This window comes from Plasmodium inui (assembly GCF_000524495.1).
Source record: "Plasmodium inui San Antonio 1 unplaced genomic scaffold supercont1.3, whole genome shotgun sequence".
NCBI lineage: Eukaryota > Apicomplexa > Aconoidasida > Haemosporida > Plasmodiidae > Plasmodium > Plasmodium inui.
The window spans coordinates 295,391-316,810 of NW_008481837.1; the positions used below are offsets into that span (position 1 = coordinate 295,391).

The 21,420-nt window shown below is 46.8% G+C and overlaps 6 protein-coding genes across 6 annotated transcripts; 3 read left to right on the top strand and 3 right to left on the bottom strand.

The window, feature by feature from the left end:
* Positions 1–351: 351 nt before the first annotated feature.
* C922_00896 (malate dehydrogenase) lies at positions 352–1,293 on the top strand (the record flags this gene model as incomplete). Its single annotated transcript, XM_008816508.1, has 1 exon — positions 352–1,293. The coding sequence occupies one exon, from the start codon at positions 352–354 to the stop codon at positions 1,291–1,293; it is 942 nt and encodes a 313-aa protein (XP_008814730.1).
* Positions 1,294–1,897: 604 nt separating this feature from the next.
* C922_00897 (hypothetical protein) lies at positions 1,898–3,744 on the bottom strand (the record flags this gene model as incomplete). The annotated part of the gene is made up of 8 exons (XM_008816509.1): positions 1,898–1,988; positions 2,158–2,236; positions 2,376–2,425; positions 2,556–2,668; positions 2,831–2,918; positions 3,046–3,092; positions 3,243–3,351; positions 3,500–3,744. 8 exons carry the CDS (start codon positions 3,742–3,744, stop codon positions 1,898–1,900), a joined length of 822 nt encoding a protein of 273 aa, XP_008814731.1.
* Positions 3,745–5,237: 1,493 nt separating this feature from the next.
* C922_00898 (hypothetical protein) lies at positions 5,238–6,389 on the top strand (the record flags this gene model as incomplete). The annotated part of the gene is made up of 2 exons (XM_008816510.1): positions 5,238–6,111; positions 6,358–6,389. The coding sequence occupies 2 exons, from the start codon at positions 5,238–5,240 to the stop codon at positions 6,387–6,389; spliced, it is 906 nt and encodes a 301-aa protein (XP_008814732.1).
* A 265-nt stretch (positions 6,390–6,654) lies between these two features.
* On the bottom strand, positions 6,655–9,662 carry C922_00899 (hypothetical protein; the record flags this gene model as incomplete). Its single annotated transcript, XM_008816511.1, has 2 exons — positions 6,655–7,987; positions 8,137–9,662. The coding sequence occupies 2 exons, from the start codon at positions 9,660–9,662 to the stop codon at positions 6,655–6,657; spliced, it is 2,859 nt and encodes a 952-aa protein (XP_008814733.1).
* Positions 9,663–10,695: 1,033 nt separating this feature from the next.
* Positions 10,696–14,202, top strand: C922_00900 (hypothetical protein; the record flags this gene model as incomplete). Its single annotated transcript, XM_008816512.1, has 10 exons — positions 10,696–10,860; positions 11,081–12,177; positions 12,403–12,504; positions 12,658–12,787; positions 12,927–13,006; positions 13,185–13,255; positions 13,403–13,492; positions 13,634–13,750; positions 13,895–13,905; positions 14,077–14,202. The coding sequence occupies 10 exons, from the start codon at positions 10,696–10,698 to the stop codon at positions 14,200–14,202; spliced, it is 1,989 nt and encodes a 662-aa protein (XP_008814734.1).
* A 526-nt stretch (positions 14,203–14,728) lies between these two features.
* Positions 14,729–21,253, bottom strand: C922_00901 (hypothetical protein; the record flags this gene model as incomplete). The annotated part of the gene is made up of 16 exons (XM_008816513.1): positions 14,729–14,806; positions 14,943–15,045; positions 15,252–15,637; positions 15,868–15,979; positions 16,085–16,146; positions 16,310–16,377; positions 16,509–16,599; positions 16,701–16,775; positions 16,940–18,652; positions 18,746–19,287; positions 19,387–19,785; positions 19,972–20,077; positions 20,288–20,436; positions 20,556–20,689; positions 20,876–21,001; positions 21,165–21,253. 16 exons carry the CDS (start codon positions 21,251–21,253, stop codon positions 14,729–14,731), a joined length of 4,233 nt encoding a protein of 1,410 aa, XP_008814735.1.
* Positions 21,254–21,420: the final 167 nt, after the last annotated feature.

Consider the following 21,420-nt stretch of genomic DNA (forward strand, 5'->3'; position numbering starts at 1 on the left):
GCCTTGCTTGTTCAGGCGAATTGTGCTCTGCACCCACGCATATATGTCGTACAGGAAATTGCGGGGAGAGTTCGACGCATCACGCGATGGTGTATAGCTGGCGCGGAGAAGGGGACCATGAAAAGGAAGGAGTTGCAAAAGGAGGAGGGAATTTATTGGGATATTTCTTTTTTTTTTTTTTTTAAATCATCCTTACGATTTCCCTTCCCCGTCCGAATAGGCACACATTTCTCCACTGCACACAACACATATAAACTGCACTGTGTCACCGCGTTACCTTCTGACCTGTAGGACTTGACACATACGCCCCGTATCAATTGTACTTCCCATTTCACACACCAGTTGGACAAGATGCCAAAAATATCCATGGTAGGAAGCGGACAGATTGGAGCCATCGTGGGCCAACTGATCTTGATGGAAAACATTGGAGACATTGTTCTTTACGACGTAGTGGATGGTGTTCCCCAAGGGAAGAGTCTGGATTTGAAACACTTCAGTACCATCGTAGGGGTGAACAGAAAAATACTGGGTACCAATAACATAGAGGACATCAAAGATTCCGATGTCCTTGTGATAACGGCAGGTATCCAGAGGAAAGAAGGGATGACCAGAGAAGATTTAATCGGAATCAATGGAAAAATTATGAAGAGTGTCGCTGAGTCAGTGAAGTTACACAGCCCAAATGCCTTCGTCATATGTGTTAGTAATCCCCTTGATATTATGGTAAATGTTTTTCAAAAATATAGTGGACTTCCGCATGAACAGATTTGCGGGATGGCTGGCATTTTGGACACCTCTCGTTTTAGGTCTCTCTTGGCAGAAAAGCTAAACGTGGCTCCGGAGAATGTCAGTCAGGTGCTGTTGGGAGGACATGGAGATCTGATGATCCCTTTGGAGAGGTTCTGTTCCGTCTCAGGCATCCCTTTATCAGAGTTTGTAAAAAAGGGCCTCATATCGAATGAGGAAATTAATCACATTATTAAAAAGACCAGAGATATGGGTGCAGAAATTATTAAGCTGTCTAAATCGTCTGCCGTTTTCTCTCCAGCTGCTGCCATCGTGAAGATGATTAAATCGTATCTCTACAATGAGAGTCAGTTGTACACTTGTGCCGTTTACCTGAATGGTCTTTACAACTGCTCCGATCTGTATGTTGGCTCCACGGCCATAATCAATAGCAGAGGTGCCAGGCCACTGGAATTCTCGCTCACTCAGGAGGAGAAGGAGCTCTACGACAAGTCCATTGCCTTCGTCCGCGAGCACACGCAGAAGGCCTTCGCGCTCATCAACTGACGGGGCAGAACTCATCCGTGCAGTTGTTAGCGGCAATTCATCAATGCACTTGTCAGCGGCAACTCATCGGTGCACTGGTTAGGGGCAACTCATCGGTGCACTGGTTAGCGATAACTCATCAGTGCACTTCTCAGCGGCAACGCATCGGTGCTTCCTTTCCGGTGCTCCTCTACACTAAGTGTGCGAAAGTCTACATGTGTAGATAGATTCTCCTTCATAGGAAGTGAAGCAGCTGAAGATCGGCCCCCTGCCGCTCCTCCCCCCCACACGCGGCGCATTAAGGTCTCAGGCTACCGCACCCGACGAAGGGATGCGATAGGCACTACGCTGTAAGTTTACTTCATTTTTCCCCCCGCTTGATCTGGTATTTCTTTTTTTTTTTTTTTCGCATATCACGTTTACGTCATGATAATAGGAAAAAAAAACACCACAAAAAATGACACAAAACGTGGAGTTGCAAGACGACACACATTACACCACGCGGGGAAAAAAAAAAAAAAAACATCTCGCATGAACGCGCTTTTCAAAATGAACGATACCAAATAGAAAGGGAGGTTGAGCTAAGAAAAATAGACGTATGCCGTGCACGTCTCCCCTTCGACACCTAACACTTGGCCACGATCAGACTGATCAGGGTCGAACTCAGGAGTAGAATCAGCAAAACGGCCAGGGTAAGTTTCACTTTCTTCTCTTGCCTGTAAAACGTGTACCGAAAAAATTGGGTAGTCATTATTCAAGCGGGTAATGATAATAAGATTCCATCGTTCCTACCAACTTGTGGTGACAGCTGCATATTTTGCCGCCATTCGTCCACCTGGCACAGCCGACCTCGGTGCCCTGCGTTGGCTACTCCTTTTTGCTTACCCGTGGAAGGTCCCCTTTCTAGTGAAGTACGGATAGCAGAATCCACCAAAAATCGCCCCCAAGTTTCCCACAATATTTCCTGCAAGTGAGGATAACGAAGCGAGGTGAATCGGGGACACCCAAATGAAACGGCACCGCAAAATGGTGGGAAAAAAAAACAACTTCTTAACACCCCAATGGACAACGCATGCACTTCCCCCCCTCTCCCTTGTCCTTACCATTAAAGGGAAAAATCGATATGGTCAAATAAAGGGATAGCACTGCAAATCTGAGGAGTTAAAAAAAAAAATGGAAGGGTACACACCTCAGGGGTTGAGCTAGCCAAAATGTGAAGAGCACAAAACGGCTAGTCCACTTCTTGCTCGGCGAAACTGCCATAGGCACACACCACCACTTACACATATTTCCGAATGACGCTACTTCTATCCGTCAGCTGCTTGTACCGCACAACAATTTCCTGCAGGAAGAGGCCCATGAATCCGGACAAAATTGTACTGATTCCCATGTGGACCTGAAAAAAAAAAAAAAAAAGGCAGTGTGTGGGAGGGGGTAACAAATTCAAGACGTATAAATGGGCACTCCCTCTGAGGGGAACTCCTTTTGGAAGATTAAAACGGGGAAAAGGCATATTTTGTCCTATTCATAGTAGTGACCGAATTGAGTCTCATCTTACATCGCCGCAATTGGAGGTAGCACAGAGGAGGAAGTTCCCACACAGAACACTTAGAAGCATTATTGCCATGTATCGTGCCTTCCCGTAGCTGCAAGGGAAAAGTGGGGGTGTATGAAGGGAGGGGTGCAGAATGGTAGGATGTGATGCCACGCACAAACTGCTAGATAACGCACCGCAATGCTGCTGCTTTGCGACGTCCTGTGCCCATCTTTTACCTCCTCTCGACGATGATCCCTATGTTCATCAAATAGTAGACATTGATCTGTAACGGGGTAGGATTGGGGAAAATAAATTTTGACTGACCACTTCGGGGTCTTTCACGCGCAGATGGGGAGATACACAGATAGGAAGATACACAGATGTGCTGATACGTCAGGATGGTCTTCTCAACCGAGCGCCCCTTTTTCCTTACTATTAAGTTCCAAACGCTGGAGTGGAAAAAGGTGGCCGTCAATAATTTGTAATACTGGTGGTTGTTCGTAACGGAGTTCCTGATCATGCCATATCGTTTCAGCACAGTTCTGCGGGTGGAGGAATGAGCGATCGGCCAGGTGAAGACAGTCACATACAAGGAAGCTAGCGGACAGAAAAAAAAAGGGAGGTCACTCTCCACCATTTGGCTACTAATGAGCAGTCTCTCCCCCTCGTGGACACGTTCGCTCTCCTTACTCGCTCAGATAGAGCGGGGACTGCCTGTCAAAGTTGCACACATTCAAAATGAAGAAGGTAAAAAATAGGAGCAGGGAAAAGGAGGTGGTGATGCTCTTCACAGTAAAGAATGGAAACAAAATCTGAATGAATGTGATGTCCTTCTTAAACGTCTTATTAAAAGACCTAGTATATCTGCACGTTAGCAGGTTCTCATCTCTGAACTTGTTGGCTTTAGAATTGTTGGAGTTAGGGAAGAGGGTCATTTTGTTTTATTTATTGAATGGGGTAATCTACTGCACATACTTTCTCGAAACGAGTTGGGAGCCTCCGACGTCAGAAGGGAGGGAGGAGGACAAGAAAAAGAAGGAGAAGAAGGACCAGAGAAACACCTCACGACAACACAGTTGCAACGGCACCTATAGCTGACGCGGATTCGATGGCAATACAAAAAATCGGTCAACTTCTCACGGGGTAGTCTTGTTTATCTCTAGGAGTATGACGGTATGCATATCTACATTCGTCCTTATATGGCCTACGCATGGGATTACTATCTTCCCGTTTCGAGCTCATCGGCTTGCAAACAACTGCCTTCAGGGTAATAGTTCCGGAGTGCTGGCCTCGCGGGGGTGGTGTTTAACTAGATTTGCCGGTGTTGTTACCTAGCTTCAGGGGCTACGTTTTGGCGTTCTTTTCTCACTGGGATTTGCCTAAACTGCGCAGTTTCACTTTATACAAAGAGCGTTTCTAAGTGGGAATCTCTAACACGTGTTAGCCTCCACGTCACTTCTGCATCGCTGCCCGGTTAATGTTATATCGCTGGTGCCTCCGCTTCTGCTACGTCCACTTCACCTGCTTCGCCCTAGTGCACCACTTTTTCCTACGCCCTCCAGAAAAGAAGCACCTACGGAATGGCATGCCCCCTGCTCGTTATAATTTGTAAAACTAAGGCGCAGACGTGTAAGGGAAAAAAATGCACAAGTGAATATTCTTTTTTTCTTTTTTTTTTTCCCTTCTCAGTTTCCTACACAAGCCGTGTTAATTTTGCTTGTGATTCGTATCACTCTGATGTGGGTAACTGTATCGCCAGCAGAGTGAACATAAAAGAGGCCCACGAAGCAGAGACCACCTTCCCGCATTCGTATCTATGGGGGGAAGGTGGTCGCCCTGATGGGGAAGAAAATTATCACGTCACAGAATAAGAAGCAGGAGGAAACTTCCTCGAAGTGGCCCTCATTCGCCGTTGCGAGATAGAGGACGCAGGAGAGGACAAGCACACCGAAGTGAAATATGCGAAAAAAAGAAGAAAGTTATGAACAGGTCAGGTCATTTTTGGAAAGGAAAATATCGAGTTAGCGTTAAGAAGCGCGGACGTGCGATCTGCTTCCGTTTGATCTGCTTCCATTCGATGGGCATTAAGAAGTTATGTACGCGCTTCTTTGTCCTCCCCCCAAAGTGTACACCTCGCCCCTGCAGGGAGGCCAAGTCGTTACGCATTTTCTCCTAACCCCAACGTAGGATGCGTAGTGTGCCCTCCACTCCACTTCCTTCTAATGTCTACACGCAGGTGGGTAGTTTTTGACGTCGATCAATGCACGAGAAAGAGAGCGTTCAGGAACGCCGCTACACAAAAGGCATCCCGCCGACTTGCGCACCGGGCACTCCCTCCCCTTTTCGAAAAAACATGCCGTTCTGGCCAGCCCAGCCACTTGCACCTCCCTATCAACGAAACACCTTCTGAAGCCACCAGAGAGGAACTATGAGTGAGGGGATGTTATCTAAGTCCAGCCTCCTCTTGTTGATATACGAAATTATAAAAGTGAATAATGATATTTTGCAGAACAGTGATTTCGACTTAAGCAGCGATGCCTCTGACGATGACGACATTAGCGGGGGATCAACAGAAAAGAGGTTACCCTACGGTACGGACGAGGCGGCGGTGGGTACCCCCCAGCGCGAGGAGGGCACTATTAGCGGACGGGTTCGCGAGCGTGGGGTGCGCAACGATGCCGTTTGTAACGGTGCGAATGGAAACCTGCTTGCAGATGGCGCCACATCTCCTAACGGGCATAAACCAAGCGGCAAAGGCAAGGACAGCCCCATGCACCCACCCCGCAGTGCCGAGGAGGAAAAGATATCGAACATTTTATCTGGGAAGTTAAAAGGCATGGGAAAAGACATCGGCAGGAAGCTCATCGAGAGAGTGCTCATTTACAGAAACGACTTTAGTGATCTTAAGGACATCGCCAAACTGATTGGAAGAGACGTGTGGTTAATTTTGTTCAATAAGAGTGTAGATAAAATACAAACCTACAAAAAAGGGGTGTATGTCCTTATCGACAACGACATGGGCACTTACCTAAACCATTTGCTTCTCGACAACAACACCAACCAGAAGGCAAACTTTACTCACTACGTGCTTGTATTAATACTTGGCATCATCAAAGGCATCCTGCAGCGGTTCCGTATGAAGGGTTCCGTCACCTACACCCTGGACTACCCCACTTGTACGACAATGCGAAAGAGGAAGAAAAGAGAGAAAAAAAAAAATGCATCCCGATCTCTATATTCCAAATCACACCCACCGTACTTTACACACTTATGCCAACCTCGTAGGACGAAGAAATCGATGTGTAAGCAAACGGGACAGAGATAAATCAGGAGAGACACGGGGGTGTAAAAATTACACTCGAAAAAAAAAAAAAAAAAAAAAAAAAAAACGGAGAAAGAGAGAGAGCCACGCTGACGTGTGATTCGTGGGGTCACCGCTTCGAACGAATTTTAAACCAAACCCACTTCGCAGAAGTAGAAGCAGCAGATGTTGCTTCAATCCATGTGGCCAATTTCGCACACTTATCCCTTCACTCCCCACCCCGTAGGCTCCTTCCAGATAAATATAATAGACGATTAGCAAGGCGGAATCCATCCCATCCGTAGAAGCAACGAATCGCATGCACAGATAGGTCTATGCGAATCATGTGAAGGGGCGCAGAGATGTGTGTACCTCCATGCCACTTACGTAACAGCGCAGGGTTATCTCCTTCTCTCGCTTCGCAAAGCGTCCGCTCAGCAGTGTGATGGGATTGCCCATTTGAGCCTCTCCCGTTATATTAGCCTCTAACCCGTTTGGCTCGTTACTGTTACGCGGCTGGTGTGGGTAAGCCTACTTTAACTGTCTACGTTGCAACCCCGTACCCCCTCGTGACAATAATCTTCCCACTGCGCTCATCGACGTACTCGTATTTGTTTAATCCGTGACACTTCCTTCCAAAAAGGAGGGTCTCCTTTTTTTCGGAAGAGTGCTTCAAATGGGTGGAGCCGTCGTGTGTATCCCCCAGTTGTGCTGCCATGTGGTCTGTCAAACTGTTTGGCGAGTCCATGTCACTACGACTGAACAACTTCTCTTCATCGATGTCGAGGAAAATTTGCTTCCTTTTCTTAAATGGCTCTTCGTAGTTCACTCTCGCGGGGTGATTTTTGTAGAGGCCTCTCTTTGCATTCTCTACTTTGGCGCACGAGGGGAAGATGTGATAGTCTCGATTCTTAATCGGGGGGCTGCTTTCCCTCTGTGGAGAAGGAAGCCTTCCCAGATTAGTAGCCTCCTCTCTGAACCGAACCAACTCGACTATCTTTTCCCTCTTCCCCTTCTCCGCTTCGCCAAGATGGTTCAAATTGTAGGAGCAAACCTCTTTGAGGAATCTCTGAACAAAATTGACCTTGTCCTCCATGGACTGGAGACCCATGTACGAGTGGACGTCCAGATGGAAGAGATCCACGTTAAGCAGAGCCATGTGTCGCTTCTTCATTTGCTGGAATCCATTGAGGCTGCACGAATTGCGCAGGAGTTTTCTCGGAAGGAGGAAGTCTACAAATAATTCGCGTAGTGCAGTCCCTTCCGTCCCTTCTGTCCCTCCTCCCCCAATGGAAATATCAAACACGTAGGGTTTTTTTCTCTTTAAAATTTCGAAGCGGTCTACACGCAGGTGCTTCAAGATAGCGGCCAACTCGTCGTGCAGTTTTCTCCACTCTTTGTCCTGCACAGAATGGAGGTTCTTTCTCAGGAAGGTATTAATGGAGAGGGGAAAGTGCTCCAAAAAGGAAGGTCTCTCGAGACAGAGGCAATAACCGATAGTTCCCAGCATCTGCCTCCTTTTCTTATTACACGTATTAGCAATCTTTATGTACTGCCTAAAGAACATCTCCATGAAAGGATAATCAAACGTCTGAGTTAATACCAATCCGTAGGTGAAGATAACTAACTGTTTCTCTGTGAAGGAGGGTAGTAACTCCTTCCCCTTTTCCACACACAGAAGGTAGAATTCCCCATTTTGATACTTCAGCTTGGCTAAGCTAAGCACGATGAGGCTTAGATTTATCGCGGAGATGTTATCCATCCTTCTTGTTACCACTTGGCACAGCTTGTTCAGCAAATCCTCGTCTGCGATTTTTAGCTTCCCCATGGTGTGAATCACGTTCGTGATGTTTACGTCGTTCAGGTTGTGCGGGTGCCTACAGTGGGGAGAAGCAGCAGGGGGGAAATTATCAAGGGTGGCGCTTCTCATAGGTGGCACTTCTCCGCGGGGCAGACTCGAGATCCCCAAGAGGGAAAGCCCACTCACACAGCAGGTTGATGCTGCTAATACCCCTCACGCAGATACCGTCGGAAAATCTCCAGGCAGGCCCCCACGAAGGACTCGTCGTAGTGCATGTTCCTCCCAAGTGAGTAAAAAGACAAAGAGACGGACAGCAGATCGAACGGCCTCTCGCGACCCTCAAAAAGGAGAGCCAGATGCTTATAGACACATTTGTAGTAGCGAAGGTCGAACTGAATGTCACTCAGAATGTGCAGATAAAGAGCGATAGACTTCACCTCCACATTTTTTATCTCCTTCTTTATGCGGTTATGAAAGGAGTAAAATATCTCAATGGGAACCAAGTTGAGTTTGTAGAAATTGTACAGAATCGATATTAAGATGGTTGGCTTTTCGCAGAAATGAGTCTTTCTCTTCTTCACGATGTGAATTATGCACCTGAGCAGCTTCAGGTAGGTATTCCTGTGCTCATCATAGGGGTCCTTTCCGCGGCGGCTCTTCAGCTGATTGGTGTGATTAGCCATGAGTTGGCTTCCCCTTTCACCCAAGGTGGGATGATCCCCACGAATAGCCTCCCTCTTCTGTGCATCACTGTGCCGATCCCTACTGCTTAACGGTGTTTCGTCTTCTGTAAGGCTTAGCTTACCCAACTTGGTCTCCTCTCCACGCCGCATGGCTGCCTTCCCATTCGAATATCCCACAATGTCGCTTTGGCGAATCTTCACATTGATTCTCCTCAAAAAGTGTAAAATGCAAAGCATGTCGAGATGGTTCAGCATGGAAGAATTCAGAAGAATATATTTGCACATATAGAGGACGTATTCATTAGGGGAGCAAAACATAGTGGAGTATGCATAGAGGATATAACTCAGAGTGCTGTTATTCAGCAAATTGGTAAATACATTTAGCATGTTTATTCGTCTTTCATTCCGACGCTGCTTGTTCGCCCTTTTTATTAACTCCACCGTCTGTTTGTAGTCGTCACTCGATTGGATATTCCTCTCCTCCGAGGAAACCAGTCTGGTCAATTTGTTCCTCTTGTATACTCTTATATTACTACACACAGCACGGAGGACGTTCTTAAAATAGGTGTACTTATTCAGGCGTAAGTGTTTGTAACTCATCGCCAAGGAAAGTAGAAGCGATGGGGATAATGACTCGGTTCCTATCTGTGTGTTGACCCTCTCCAATAAGTCCTGAATTAACTTTATCTGTTTCAGCACGTTATAAGTCACCTTCGATTTGGCTAAGTTTTGCAATTCGTATATATACTGGGACAGTTTCACAGCCCTCCTGTTTCTTTCCAATTCGTTTAGTCTCTTTAGACATAGAATGAGAGCCTGTTCGCTCTCCTTGTGGATGTAGCTTTTGGTGTAGGCCGAGAAAATTTTGTCGCTGTTGGGTCGCTGTGCGGGGGTCATCGGGTAGAGGACCACCTTCGTCAGGGCGCCTAGCGCGGGCGCGGGCTCAACCCCCCCTTCTGTGGCCAATTCTCTGAAGTGGGGACGCAGCCCACCCTGTGACAGCCGCATAAGTCTCCCATGGTTGTTCCTCTTCCCAACAAAGTCAATTCGTACTTTCCTCGTATGCATCTTCACCCCGGGGCGCATTATCTGTTAAGCGGCAACTTTCTCTTTCCACCCCCCATCTTGAGCCTTCCTCACTCACTTGTATGGTGTAGTATTTCTCTCTGTTCGTTCTCTTCGCCTGCTTCTTTTCTCATTTTGTAGTCTTGGTAATAACATTTATAGAGCGGATGAACCGGGCGGTGACAAAAAAAAAAAAGAAGAAAAAAAAAAAAAAAAGGCGTCCGTTCCACAACTGAAACACTCCACCAGAAGGAAAGCCACGCACCTAACGCCGCTACCCCAGAAAAAAGAGAAAAAAAAAAAAAAAAAAACACAAACCACATACGAAAGTTACCATCCGCTAGAACCCTACCTGTTTCTCTTTCTTTTCCCACTTGGCACAGTGCACACCTCGAAAAAAAGGACGAAGAGGCTCTCCGCGTTCAGGAAGTTAATGCCAGGGTGTGGAACAAAAAAATATGACCACGTGAAGCTGACTGGCGTTACTACATCTGGACCTGCAAAAAAAAGAAGAAGAAAAAAATCTACGCTCCCTGATTTTCTTCCCAACCTGTATGCACAATACATTTGTGCAGGTTAGAAGGCACCCATATGGGGGGAAGCACAATTAAAGCTTTTTTTTCTTTTTTTTTCTTTTTTTTTTCTTTTTTTTTTCAATTCGACAGCCATCCAGTGAGAATTAAATCACCTGCACATCGGTTAGTGCCCACACGCTCTCGCTTCCGAACGTCACACTTGTTGCGATGTGCAGATGATCGGATGTGAAAGGACAAGAGCAGGGGGTTATTCACAACAAGTGTAATAAGACTATAAGTGGCGAAGCGTCGTCTGAAGAGGGCGAAATTTTTCTTTCAATTCAGGAGACCCCTTTTCCTGTGCACCTGTCGAGTATGCCAAGAATTGGGCAGCTCCCCACGCATGGGCAGGTGCAACAGGGGAGGCGCCCTACCCAAGCGAGAAGGTTAAAGCGGGCATCCCAGTAAAGTTCAGCGACAACGTTGAGCGAAAAGGCTGAGTAACAACGCTGATCCTAAGGATGAGCGTAAGAGTGAGTCAGGAAAAGGGATCCCTTCCGCGGAGGAATTGCCTTAACATATTCTTTCCACAACAAGTGGAGTCGACTAAGGCCCATTTAAAGCACTACCTTTATGGTGTCCGCACCGACGACACATGCGTAGTGATCCACATTACACACAAGCAGGTAGGGAAAAGAAAAAAAAGGGAAAACACCTACATGTACGTACTTCATCCTGTCTAGTGGTAAAAATTGGAGTCCTCCCTTTTTTCAACCCTCGTGGAAATAATACATTGTTGACGCTATGTGGGAAGTTCTCCAGGGTACCCCCTCCCCCACACATCGTTTTCGCTCCTAATCAGTTAAACTCTCCCCACACACACATACACCACCGCTTTCCCTGCAGAATGGCAACTTTGCGAAGGGCCACCGGGAAGAGGTCCAAATACTGGGCGAGCTAATCTTCGCGCAGGACGCGAAAGACGTACACAGAAGGAGTAGTTTAAAAGGGCAAGAAGAAATCCCGTGTAACTATCTCTACGTGGCTCATTATAGAGGGAGACCCGTGCTCATAAGTGGACAAACAAAAGAGAGAAAAGATCAGAACGCCTTATTCATACTATATAATTTGAGCAAATACATTTATATCATTTCGGATGACCATGTGAGTAATCTCGTTTGGGAGGCACTTAGAAGAGACGGCATGTCGGCAAGGAAGGGAAGTGGGGAAAATGGGACAGAAGAGTGCCCCCTGGGGGAAGAGAAACAAATGGGGGGTGTCAAAATCAGGGGGGACAAAATCAGCTTTGATGATATCTGCAGGGGTAGCCACAACGAAAGGGAATCCCAGGAAGAGTCCCCTTCTGATAGGAGCCACCAAAACCGGGGTGTCGACAAGGACGGACAGGCTGAGGACACAAATCGAGTGGACCATCTGAACAGGCCAAATTGTAGCAGTGGGGGGGTAGGCGGCGCGACAGACGAGCAGCCACTCAACATGCACGAAATAATCATCCTATTGAACAAAAAAGACGCGTACGCAGAGAGGATAGAAAAGGGTGGAGGAGAAGAGAATCCTCCCGGCAGTGACGAAGACGACACCACCAACCGTAACGAGCGAAACGTGAGCTCTATACTTTTGGCCCTCTTATTCTTCACCTACCTCGTCTCATCAGTGAGCAAATCATTTTATTACCTCCTGTGTATAGTAGGCAAAATAAACGCGAGACTTTTTTCGAGAAATATAAAAAACACCCTCACTTTCTTCAAAGAAAGGTTGCACATGCACTCAGAATGGCATCCCCTGTTGACTAGTTTAATGAGAAGCAGACAGAGCCCATCCGATTATGCAAAATGCAGAGAGCTTCTCCTCATTCGGGTGTGTAATTTCGTCATAGATCTTATGTTGGGCTTCTTCCTCTTTATCGTACTCTCTCACGAAATAATCGACCTGCGCTTCGCCTTCAAGAAAGCAGGCGTCTTGTATGACTCCGGAACGTTGACGTAGGCACGCGAGTGGAGAAACGCAAAGAAATGTCGAGAGGTGCGGAGAAACCCTTTGCCGGATAGCCTTCTTATGGAATGCCAATCCGAGTTTGGTTATGCTTAGCAAACTGAGGATCGCCTTATCTTCCACGTATTTTACTTCTTCTACTTATTCTGCTCCTACTTCTTCCTCTCCTTCTCACTCTTCTTATTCTTCTTCTTCCCCCCCCCTCTTTCGGACAGGGCCATACTGGGAACGCTCCTGCAGAACCCTCTGGGGTTGAAGCTTAACAACAACTTCACCTCCTTCATTGGAAGTATAATCGTCTCCATCCTGGACAAGTGGTTCGTTGACCTCGTCGCTAAGTGACCCACCAAGGGTGGCTCCCGCGTAGTAATAGAAGCACCCAAGAGGATCTACACGAACTGACATTTCACCATGGGTAATTCCCATCCCGATCTATTCACCGCCGCTTCTCCACTGCCCCTTCACCTCAGGGATTATTTCAAAAATGTGTTTCCATTAAAGAGCTCCTCGGCTGTACATCTCCTAAAGCTATCATCCCTCTGCGGGGCTTCCTTTTTTCTCTCTTTCTTTATGGACTACCTGAAGCTGATCATTGCGCACGTAGGGAGATAGGGAATGGAGACAGCGTATGGGAGGGGGAGGCCGTCTCACCTATGCCGTCCGTTTCAATCGGGTCACCACTTATCCATTGGACTGCGCCGATTGTCTCGCCCCGCATCACCGCTCCACCCCCTTTCAGGTTACTCTAATTTTCGCCTTCCTGACGAAGATTCTCTCCATTTTTCACAGCAACATGTATTCTTTGTACCTCCTGTTTAAGTAAGTCTCCGGCTGTTACTCGTAGATAGTGGCTGATTGGCTAGTCCGCTTGTTCACATCGATCACTCCACGTGTTGCTAGACAGGAATACCACTGTAAGTCACAAGTGGAAACTCCTTTCTGCGTTCTTTCTCCATTCTATGTTCTTCTTTTTTTTTTCCTTTTCTTTTCCTTGCAGTGGGAAAAAATGGAACATTTTGAAACTGCGGGTTGATACAAATTACTACACCAATGAGGAGGTCATTCTGGGTTGGTACACCGAGGGGGAAAAAGGATCTTCGGGAAAGTAGTCATTCTGTTAAGGAGTGGAAAATACCGCCCAAACGGAGGAGAAAGAAGAAGACAGTATCACAGCTTACTCCTATGTGATTGCCCGCCCTTCCCCTTCTACCACAGGCACTGTCCTCTTCACCATCCTGATTTTCCTCTACCCAAGCGTTTTTGTGCTCTTTTTAGTTTTCGGGATTATTTACCTCGTCATCAGCAGTGAGTTGAAGCGGCGATGGGGTGGATGCCCCAGAAGGGGGGGGCTCTAGATAGAGACTACACCACCACACGCATAGACCCACATGTGCACATAATATATACACATCTGAACAGACGCTCCCCCTACTCCGCCCCTCTCAGGAATCATATATTGCCTCTCCCTGTTGAAGGAAATCATTCTGTACGCCCCCTTTTATATCCTCCTTTTGAGTGACTCCCAGAATGGCTACATCAGCAAGGGGATAAAGTTCACCGTGGGTAAGTTCAAGGAGAAGGGGGGACCCAAATGGTGCCGTTACGAACTGGCGCCCTTCAGGAGTGCCTCCTGCTCATTATGCCTTCTTCTCCCGCGTCAATCGGCCGGTCTCATCCATTTTTCTGTTCCTTCCCTTGCCTCTTCAGACAAGCCAATGGTATAAGCGGCACAAGCGATGCAAGCTGTGCGAGCGACCAATGACGCTTCTCCGATTTGCGAAGTTCTTCGGGTAGATTCTCCCCTTTGCGGAACCCATATCCTCCCGTGAGAATTGCCACTTTGACCCCCCGTCTGAGTTTTTCCCCTCCTTTTCTTCCACCCTTATTAGCATAACGTGGAATGGACAGAACTGCCCAAGTCGCACTACCTCCTCCTGGAAAACGCCAATTTTACATTTTTCGACAAGATGAAATTGTTTGGAGACATTTTCGTCAACCGGGAGGGTGCAAAGTGAAGTCATATGAGATGCGGGAATTAGCAGTGGGGGAGATAATTTAGAAGAATTTACTTTTTTTTTCGTTTTTTCAGTAGTCCTAACGCAATGGTTCCAATTCTCGTGGCGCAACCTGCACAGAGTTCTGCGTCTACGATGGACTGCGGAGGTGAAGGACACTTTTTCCTCTCCCAACCGGGCTCAAACAGGTTCCTCATACGAGCAGCGGAAAAGTGACCAAATGACACATTGATGAATTTAAAAAAAGTTAAGGGAAAAACAAAAGGGGGTGAAAAGGGGTACAAATGAGGTTCCACGCCCGGTCAAACTCAAGTGGTAGAATTTTACAGAGGGAGAAAAAAAGGAAAAAGAAGAAAAAAGAAAGAAAAAAAGAAAAAAGAAAAGACGGTTTACAGAAAAATGGACAAAGGGTGTACATACACAAACGGGATGGAAACACATCCGACTTTTCTTTTTCTTCTTTTTTTCTTCCTTTTTTCTTCTTCATTCTTTCCTCTTTTTTCAACTTTCCAGCTGTCCACATGGACTAAAACGTGTTGAGGTACTCCTCCAGATTCTTCTTATACTTATCGTTTATGTTTTGTATCCCTGATTTGAGTTCCTTCTGCAAAGGGGGGAGGAAAAGGGAAGAGTCCGGAAAAAGCCAAAGTGAGGAAAAAGAATACCGAAGTAATGGAAAAATGTCGGCGAGGCGAAAGGCAGAGCCCACAATGCACAACGCACAACGGGGGAAAACGTACATAAACAATGAGCGCTCTTGTGGTGTCATAAAAGTTCAGCTTCAGGATGTTCTTCATGAAGTTAAGTTCCTTGTGACACCATTCCTTCTTCACATTGGTTATGCTGTGGTGAGAAAAAAAAAAAATAAAATAAAGAAAGGGGGGGTGAAACAGATGCACACGTGAAAGCTGCTTCAATTGACGATTGAACGGCGAGGAGACAGTTAAAGGAGGCTTCAACGAGGTGTATCCGGACACACTCAGCTGGGTTTTCCTCGCTTCCCTGCTTTGCTCCTCCCCCTTGGCGCCAATACGTGTATCCTCCCTTACGTCCTGTTCTTCTTATAGGCAGAGCTGTACTTATTCAGGATGTAGTCATTCTTGTGCACCTTTGGAGTCTCCTCCAGAATGCCGTCTTCATTGTTGGAGCTGTAGCACCGGACCGTGGTGTTCATGTGGTTACTATCCAGACTGGTGTTGTGAAATATCTTTTCCGAGCTGTTAAAATTCGCTCCAGAGGAATCCTCCACGTTGTTCTGCTCCTCATTGTTGTAACTGTAAATATGGATTATTAACTTCTTGTTGTCGTTTTTATCAATGTATAGATCGATTAGCATCAGTGGGTAGCTGAAGATGATGAGTGCTTGATTCACGTGACTGTTCGAAGGGATGCACAGCAGGAAGTTCGTGCTGTCCTCGATGTAGTAGCAGTTGAACTGAGCAGGGGAAGAAGAAAAAAAAAGGGGGGTATAGCCGTTACAGGTTAGGTTAGCGTTGCGGAAAAGTTATAAGACGGTGCAGTTACGCGAATGGGCAATAATGGGGATATCGTAGCACAATCGCAAGCAACCAAAATGGCAATCCCGCACAAACGTAAGCACACAAGACTGAGGAGACAACCGCCAGCACTGACGGCACCGCTCCAATCGGAGCAAAGTCGAATTACAATTTTGTTGCTATTCTTCAGGTAGCACTTGATGGTGTTCTTGTTCTTTATGTCGATCAGCGCCGACATGTCGTTGTAGTTAAAATCGAAGGGAATGGTATGATCCTGTTCGCTGCAGGGGGGGAAGGGGGGAGGGGATGGAAATGTCCCTTCGTTTGTTTTGTTTTGTCACGCTTCGTCTTTTTCAGTTTTGTTTTGTTTTCTTTTTTTTTATTACCTTTTCGCGAAGGAAAGAATTCTCTGCAGTTTGCTAGACACTCCGTCTAGGACGAACAGGGCCTGACAAAGTGGAAAAGAAGAGAGCGGTGAAAAGGAGGGGAAGGAATGTGCATCAGAGGGATCAACGCTTGGACAAACACGCATCCTGGTGAAGGGGTTCACGGTATCAACCCCATAAGTCACCCTCGCGCTGTCTTCATCGCCGCCGCCACTGAAGCCCTACATGCACATTCCTTCGATATATTTCAATCTGCGAAACGGGGTAGCACAGGAAGTTGTTGTCGCCGGACTCTGCAAAAAGGTGAAGAAAAATACAAAAAATAAAATAAATAAAATAAAGCAAAATAAAGCAAAATAGATAAATTAACTTAACACACAGGTGGCATCCTCGCTCGCTTGCACTCCCCCCCTGGACGACATACCATCCACGTCATTCACGATGTTTATGAGGACGGAGTCACGGCAAATGTTAATCTTCTCCTGAAAGCAGTTCTCGTATATTTTCCTTTCCTCCTGCGGGGTAGAAAAAAGAACAAGCCATGCGATGGGTGGACGAGCATATGGTGATCCGCGGCAGGGACTGGCCCAACAGGAGACCACACCGAGAGTGTTACCCAAAAGATCTGGCACACTTTGTACTCCATCTTCCCAATGATGCTCTTGATTTTGTTGGCTAGCTTTTTCTTGATCTGCAAGGCGAGGGGGAGGTGCGCATGTGGGTAGACGCTACTAAGTAACCGCGACTGAGTAGTCGTCACTACGTAGTTGCGTGTGGTTAGAGCCGCACATCCGCACAGTTTCGCATATGTTTTGTTCCACTCTGGCGGCCTCTTCACACCGCTACGTGTCGAACCTTCCGAATAAGTCCCAGCAGCGGGGACGCGAAATCGACGCACACACGCTCGTCCTCTATCATCTCAATATAGACCAATGTCAAATTGATTAGCAGCTTCAACGTTATAATTCGAAGGTACAGATTATTTATGTGGACATTTATGATGCTCCAAAAGACGTAGACAAAATTGTGATGAGATATCTTAAAAAATGGGATGACCATATCGCTGATTTTTCCATGGTACGATTTCACAAAATTTGAAACGAACTGGATGCTTAGGAGGAGGTACACGTCTGATATTTTATTCTTCATGTTGTCCTTTTCGCATTTTTTTATATTTTTTTCCTTCTGCATGTTCGTCAGCAGCAGGAAGTTTAGCAGCATGGGGTTGCTCAGCTCGTCGTACTTCATCATCGCCTCGGGGGCTGCTGTGCTGACGATCGGATTGGAGCTTTCCATAGCGGGGGTGCCTTCATCCCGTCCGCCCGGAATGCAACCCATTGACCGCTGCTCAGAGGTCGCTTCAGCGTCGTCCGAAGCCGCTTCAACTCCGTCCGAGGCCACTCCACCCCCCTTGGAAGGCTTCCCCTCCGCCATATAGTAACGGTTTACCAAATCCAGGTAAGCCATCTCCTCCTTCTTGTTATACTCAGGCAGTAAATAATCAATAGAGGAGCAATACACATCTTCAAATTCCACATCGTCAGTGGGATTCTCACTGATATTGACTTTCTTATGCGGATCAAAGAAGTAGCTGTAAAAGTAGGGATCCTTCAGATCATTGGATAAAATCTTGTGTAAAAATTGCACGTTAATGTATTCGCCAAAAATGAGAGAGTAAACGATTTTATTCAATTTCTCGTTTTTCAATATACTCAGTGATCGTATCAGAATAAAGAGAGATAAGGTGGTGTTGATTAGGTAGTTATACAGGATGGAGAAGTTCTTAAAAGAGTTAACGTAACAGAGAGGGTGAAAGAGGAGACCCAGTTTGAAGATATTATAATACACATCTGTGATGCTCATTTTGTTTTCATAATGCTGGAGGACCTTCTTTGTGAAGGAGTTAAAATTGAAGATGTAATTGTACAGGTTGCTGCTAACATTATCGTCGAAGGTGATTCTCTTTTGTAGAGTCGGGATTTCCACGTGGCACAGGTGAGTCAAGTTATGCCTCTGGACTTGTTCCCAGAAGGCACCGCCCTGCATCAGCAGCTGCGCTTCGTCTAACTCTTCCTCTCCGCCCGTGCAGGTATTCCCACCCCCAATCCCGCAACTGGAAGTATTGCCCCGTCTTTTTTTCTTGTGAAGAACCCCGTTCATCGAGGTCATCTGGATGAAAATTTTCTTCTTCTTTCTTTTTCTGAAGTAGCTGTCTTTTAGCTCATTTTCCTTGATGAACTTCCCGTCCTTTTTCTCACCATCCTTTTGCACTTCTCCCTGTGCATGCCCCTCACTGTCCAGGTCCTTCTCCTCTTTCTCTTCTTTCTCTTCCTTTCCCCCCTCGGGGGGCTTATCTTCTGCCGCCCTTTCCTTATTGGAGCTTCTCCTTCCTCTGAAGTATAGGAACTCGTAGGTGTTGTCTCCCCTCTTGGCGCTTTTCTTCGTGCTGGTTGGCGCCTCCTCCTGGGTTGGCACTTCAACCTGGGTTGTCGATTCCTCCTTGGTTGGCAACTCCTCCTTCGTTGGCGACTCCTCCTTGGTTGGCAACTCCTCCTTGGTTGGCAACTCCTCCTTGGTTGGCAACTCCTCCTTGGTTGGCGACTCCTCCTTGGTTGGCGACTCCTCCTTGGTTGACGCTTCTTGAGGCTCCGATCTCGCAACCTTCTCCATTTCGACGTTGCTCACATTTGAGTTCATGGAGGACGTATTGGAGGAAGACAAACTTTTGCAAAAGTCGAAATTCTTTGCCTTTTTTAAATTGTTATCGAATAGCTTTATAAATGGCACACGGTTAGTACCCTTTATGCTTTCTATGACTTCCTGGGGGGGGTCACCTTCGTTCAGCTTCTCTGCCTTCTCTGGCATCTCTGCCTTCTCTGGCATCTCTGCCTTCTCTGGGTGCTCCGCCTCCTCCCCCTCGCAGGGTCTGTTTTCTCTTGGATGATCAGCGAGGGGAACTTCTTCCTCTTTCGAAAGGTCATCTGTGGGGACTTCCTCTTCATTCGCCTCACTATCTGCGGGAACGTCCCCCCCCCGTGTGTCTTCTCTCCCAGCTGAAGCAGCCTTCTCCTCGCGGCTCTTCTGATTGGAGAAATAGACATAGTCTATGCTGTTGTACTTCACGGGGGTACTACAGTTTGCTTCTTGGCCTTCCTTGCGGAAGAACCCTTCCTCTTGGATGGCTGTCCCTTGGAAGTCACCCCCTTGGAAGTCACCCCCTTGGAAGTCACCCCCTTGGAAGTCACCCTCCTTTCCGTTTCCGTTACCACTTCTATTACCATTACTGTTACCACTTCCGTTACCATTACTGTTACCACTTCCGTCATCGTTACCGCTTCCGCTCTCGTTTCCCCCCCCCGAGTCGCCTTCGCAGATGCCGCCTTTCCCATACGCACTCACAGAGTCGAAGTATATAGAGCTGTGAAAGGAGCCAATCATAGGAAAGAAAAAATAAATCAACAGCTTAACCATCAGCATGTCATTTATCCTTTTCTTCTCACAGTTCAGCATGTCCTCGAAAAAGTACAACACGTCATCCACTTCGTCCAGGTAAGTATTAAACATTTTTTTCAATTTTTCCGACTCTTTTATTTTTGTGTAAATTTTATTCATCCTTATGATGTGATTGCGCAGATAGCAAACCAGGATGGTGAAGAATGCCGACCGCAGGAGGATAAGGTTTTCAATCCCCTCGTCTTCGACTGCGAGGAGAGGGGTGAATGGAGTGATCGGGGGTGGATGAAGTGATCGGGGGTGGATGAAGTGAGCGGGGATGGATGTGAGTGATATGTGGACACTCACGTGGAGCCGAATGGCAACTCCCTCGGATGAGCTGAAGCCCATATAAGCAAGAAGGAGCCATGGATTCTCGCTTCTGCTAGACTTACTCTTCAAAATGTTCAATATAATATTTTTAACGTAGGTTCGCGTGATGATGTCGTTAAACTTGTACAACCTCAGCGACTCGGTGTAGAGAGGAAATTTCATACTCTTCTTCGTGGAAGGGAGAAAAAAAAAAAAAAAAAAAAAAGCGGAAATGTGGGGGGATGTTAACGTTGGGATGGTGGAGCACATGAGGGTGCCAACGGGGCGGCGTATGCACACGAGTAATAAGAAGATGGCGTTCGTCGCGCTGCAGGTCGCCCCGCACGTCACACTGCAGATCCCTCTGCACGCCGCTCTACACATCGCCGCTTTTCTTACCTCGTTAAAGAAGAACTTGGACGTGTGATAGTTAAGGAAAAACGAAATGGACTTTATCATGGAGATGTAGTAGGGCATAATCTCATCGTCTTGATATATGAACGTCGTGTAAATTAGGTTGTTGATTTTGTTGTTGCTGAAGATGTAATCTGCCAGGGGGAGGAGGAAGAGGAACTGTAACAGTGAAGAAGTCCTTGTGAATCTTTTTTTTTTCGCTCCTTTTCGTGCTTCTCCCCATGGATAGCACCGTTGGGGGCCAAATCCTTACACAGAGAAATATCCTTTTGCAGGTTTTGTATCAGGAGGGTGAGCGACTGGTATATTTGTATCCTTATATTTTTGTTAATGTTTTGCCTCAGCAGGTATATGAAGTGGTTGAAGATGTTGTCTTCGCAGAAGTACCTTTGAGGGGGAAGGGGCACGCGGGTGAGGAGCTACATAGGGGAGCGGGTACACAGGGGGGCAGTTACACAGGGGGGCCTCTCCACATGAACACTTCGCAGGAGGAGGAGCTCTTGTCCCCCTATCGGGGACCCCTCCCGCCACGGTCTCCCCCCCTGGTTCTGTTTTTTTCCCGCTTCTCCTTACTGAAATATCTGGTCATCATATTTGTCGCCCCAAATTGTTATCTGCGTGATTTTCCGCAACAGCTCGATGAAGTTGTTTATGTTGACATTGTTCAGGTTTATCTTCACCAGCTTTTCGAAGTAGTACCTACAGGGAAGGAGGAGGCGGTGCGGACATGGTTAGGATATGCGGCGGACATGGTTCGGACATGGTGCAGACATGGTGAGGACACGATGAACACTCCGTGGGGACACCATGCGGACACGCTGCCTGAACGTGGCCACACTGTGTGCACCCCCCACTCGCCTACCTCAAGTCCTCGTGCGTATAAACCTCCTTCTCATTTTTGTTGTTCTTCAGCTTGTCGTCCAAATTATTGAAGTTGAATACATTCCACATGTTCGCAACGGGAAAAAAAGGAAAAGAAAAAAAGAAAAAATTCTTCTTTTTTTTTCAATAATACGAACTTTCTAAAACGTTGTTATTCAGGCATACCCAAATTACAGGGCATGGAAAAGTCAACTTGATATGCATAATCTATGCTGTGTTGTTTATGTGCTCTTCTG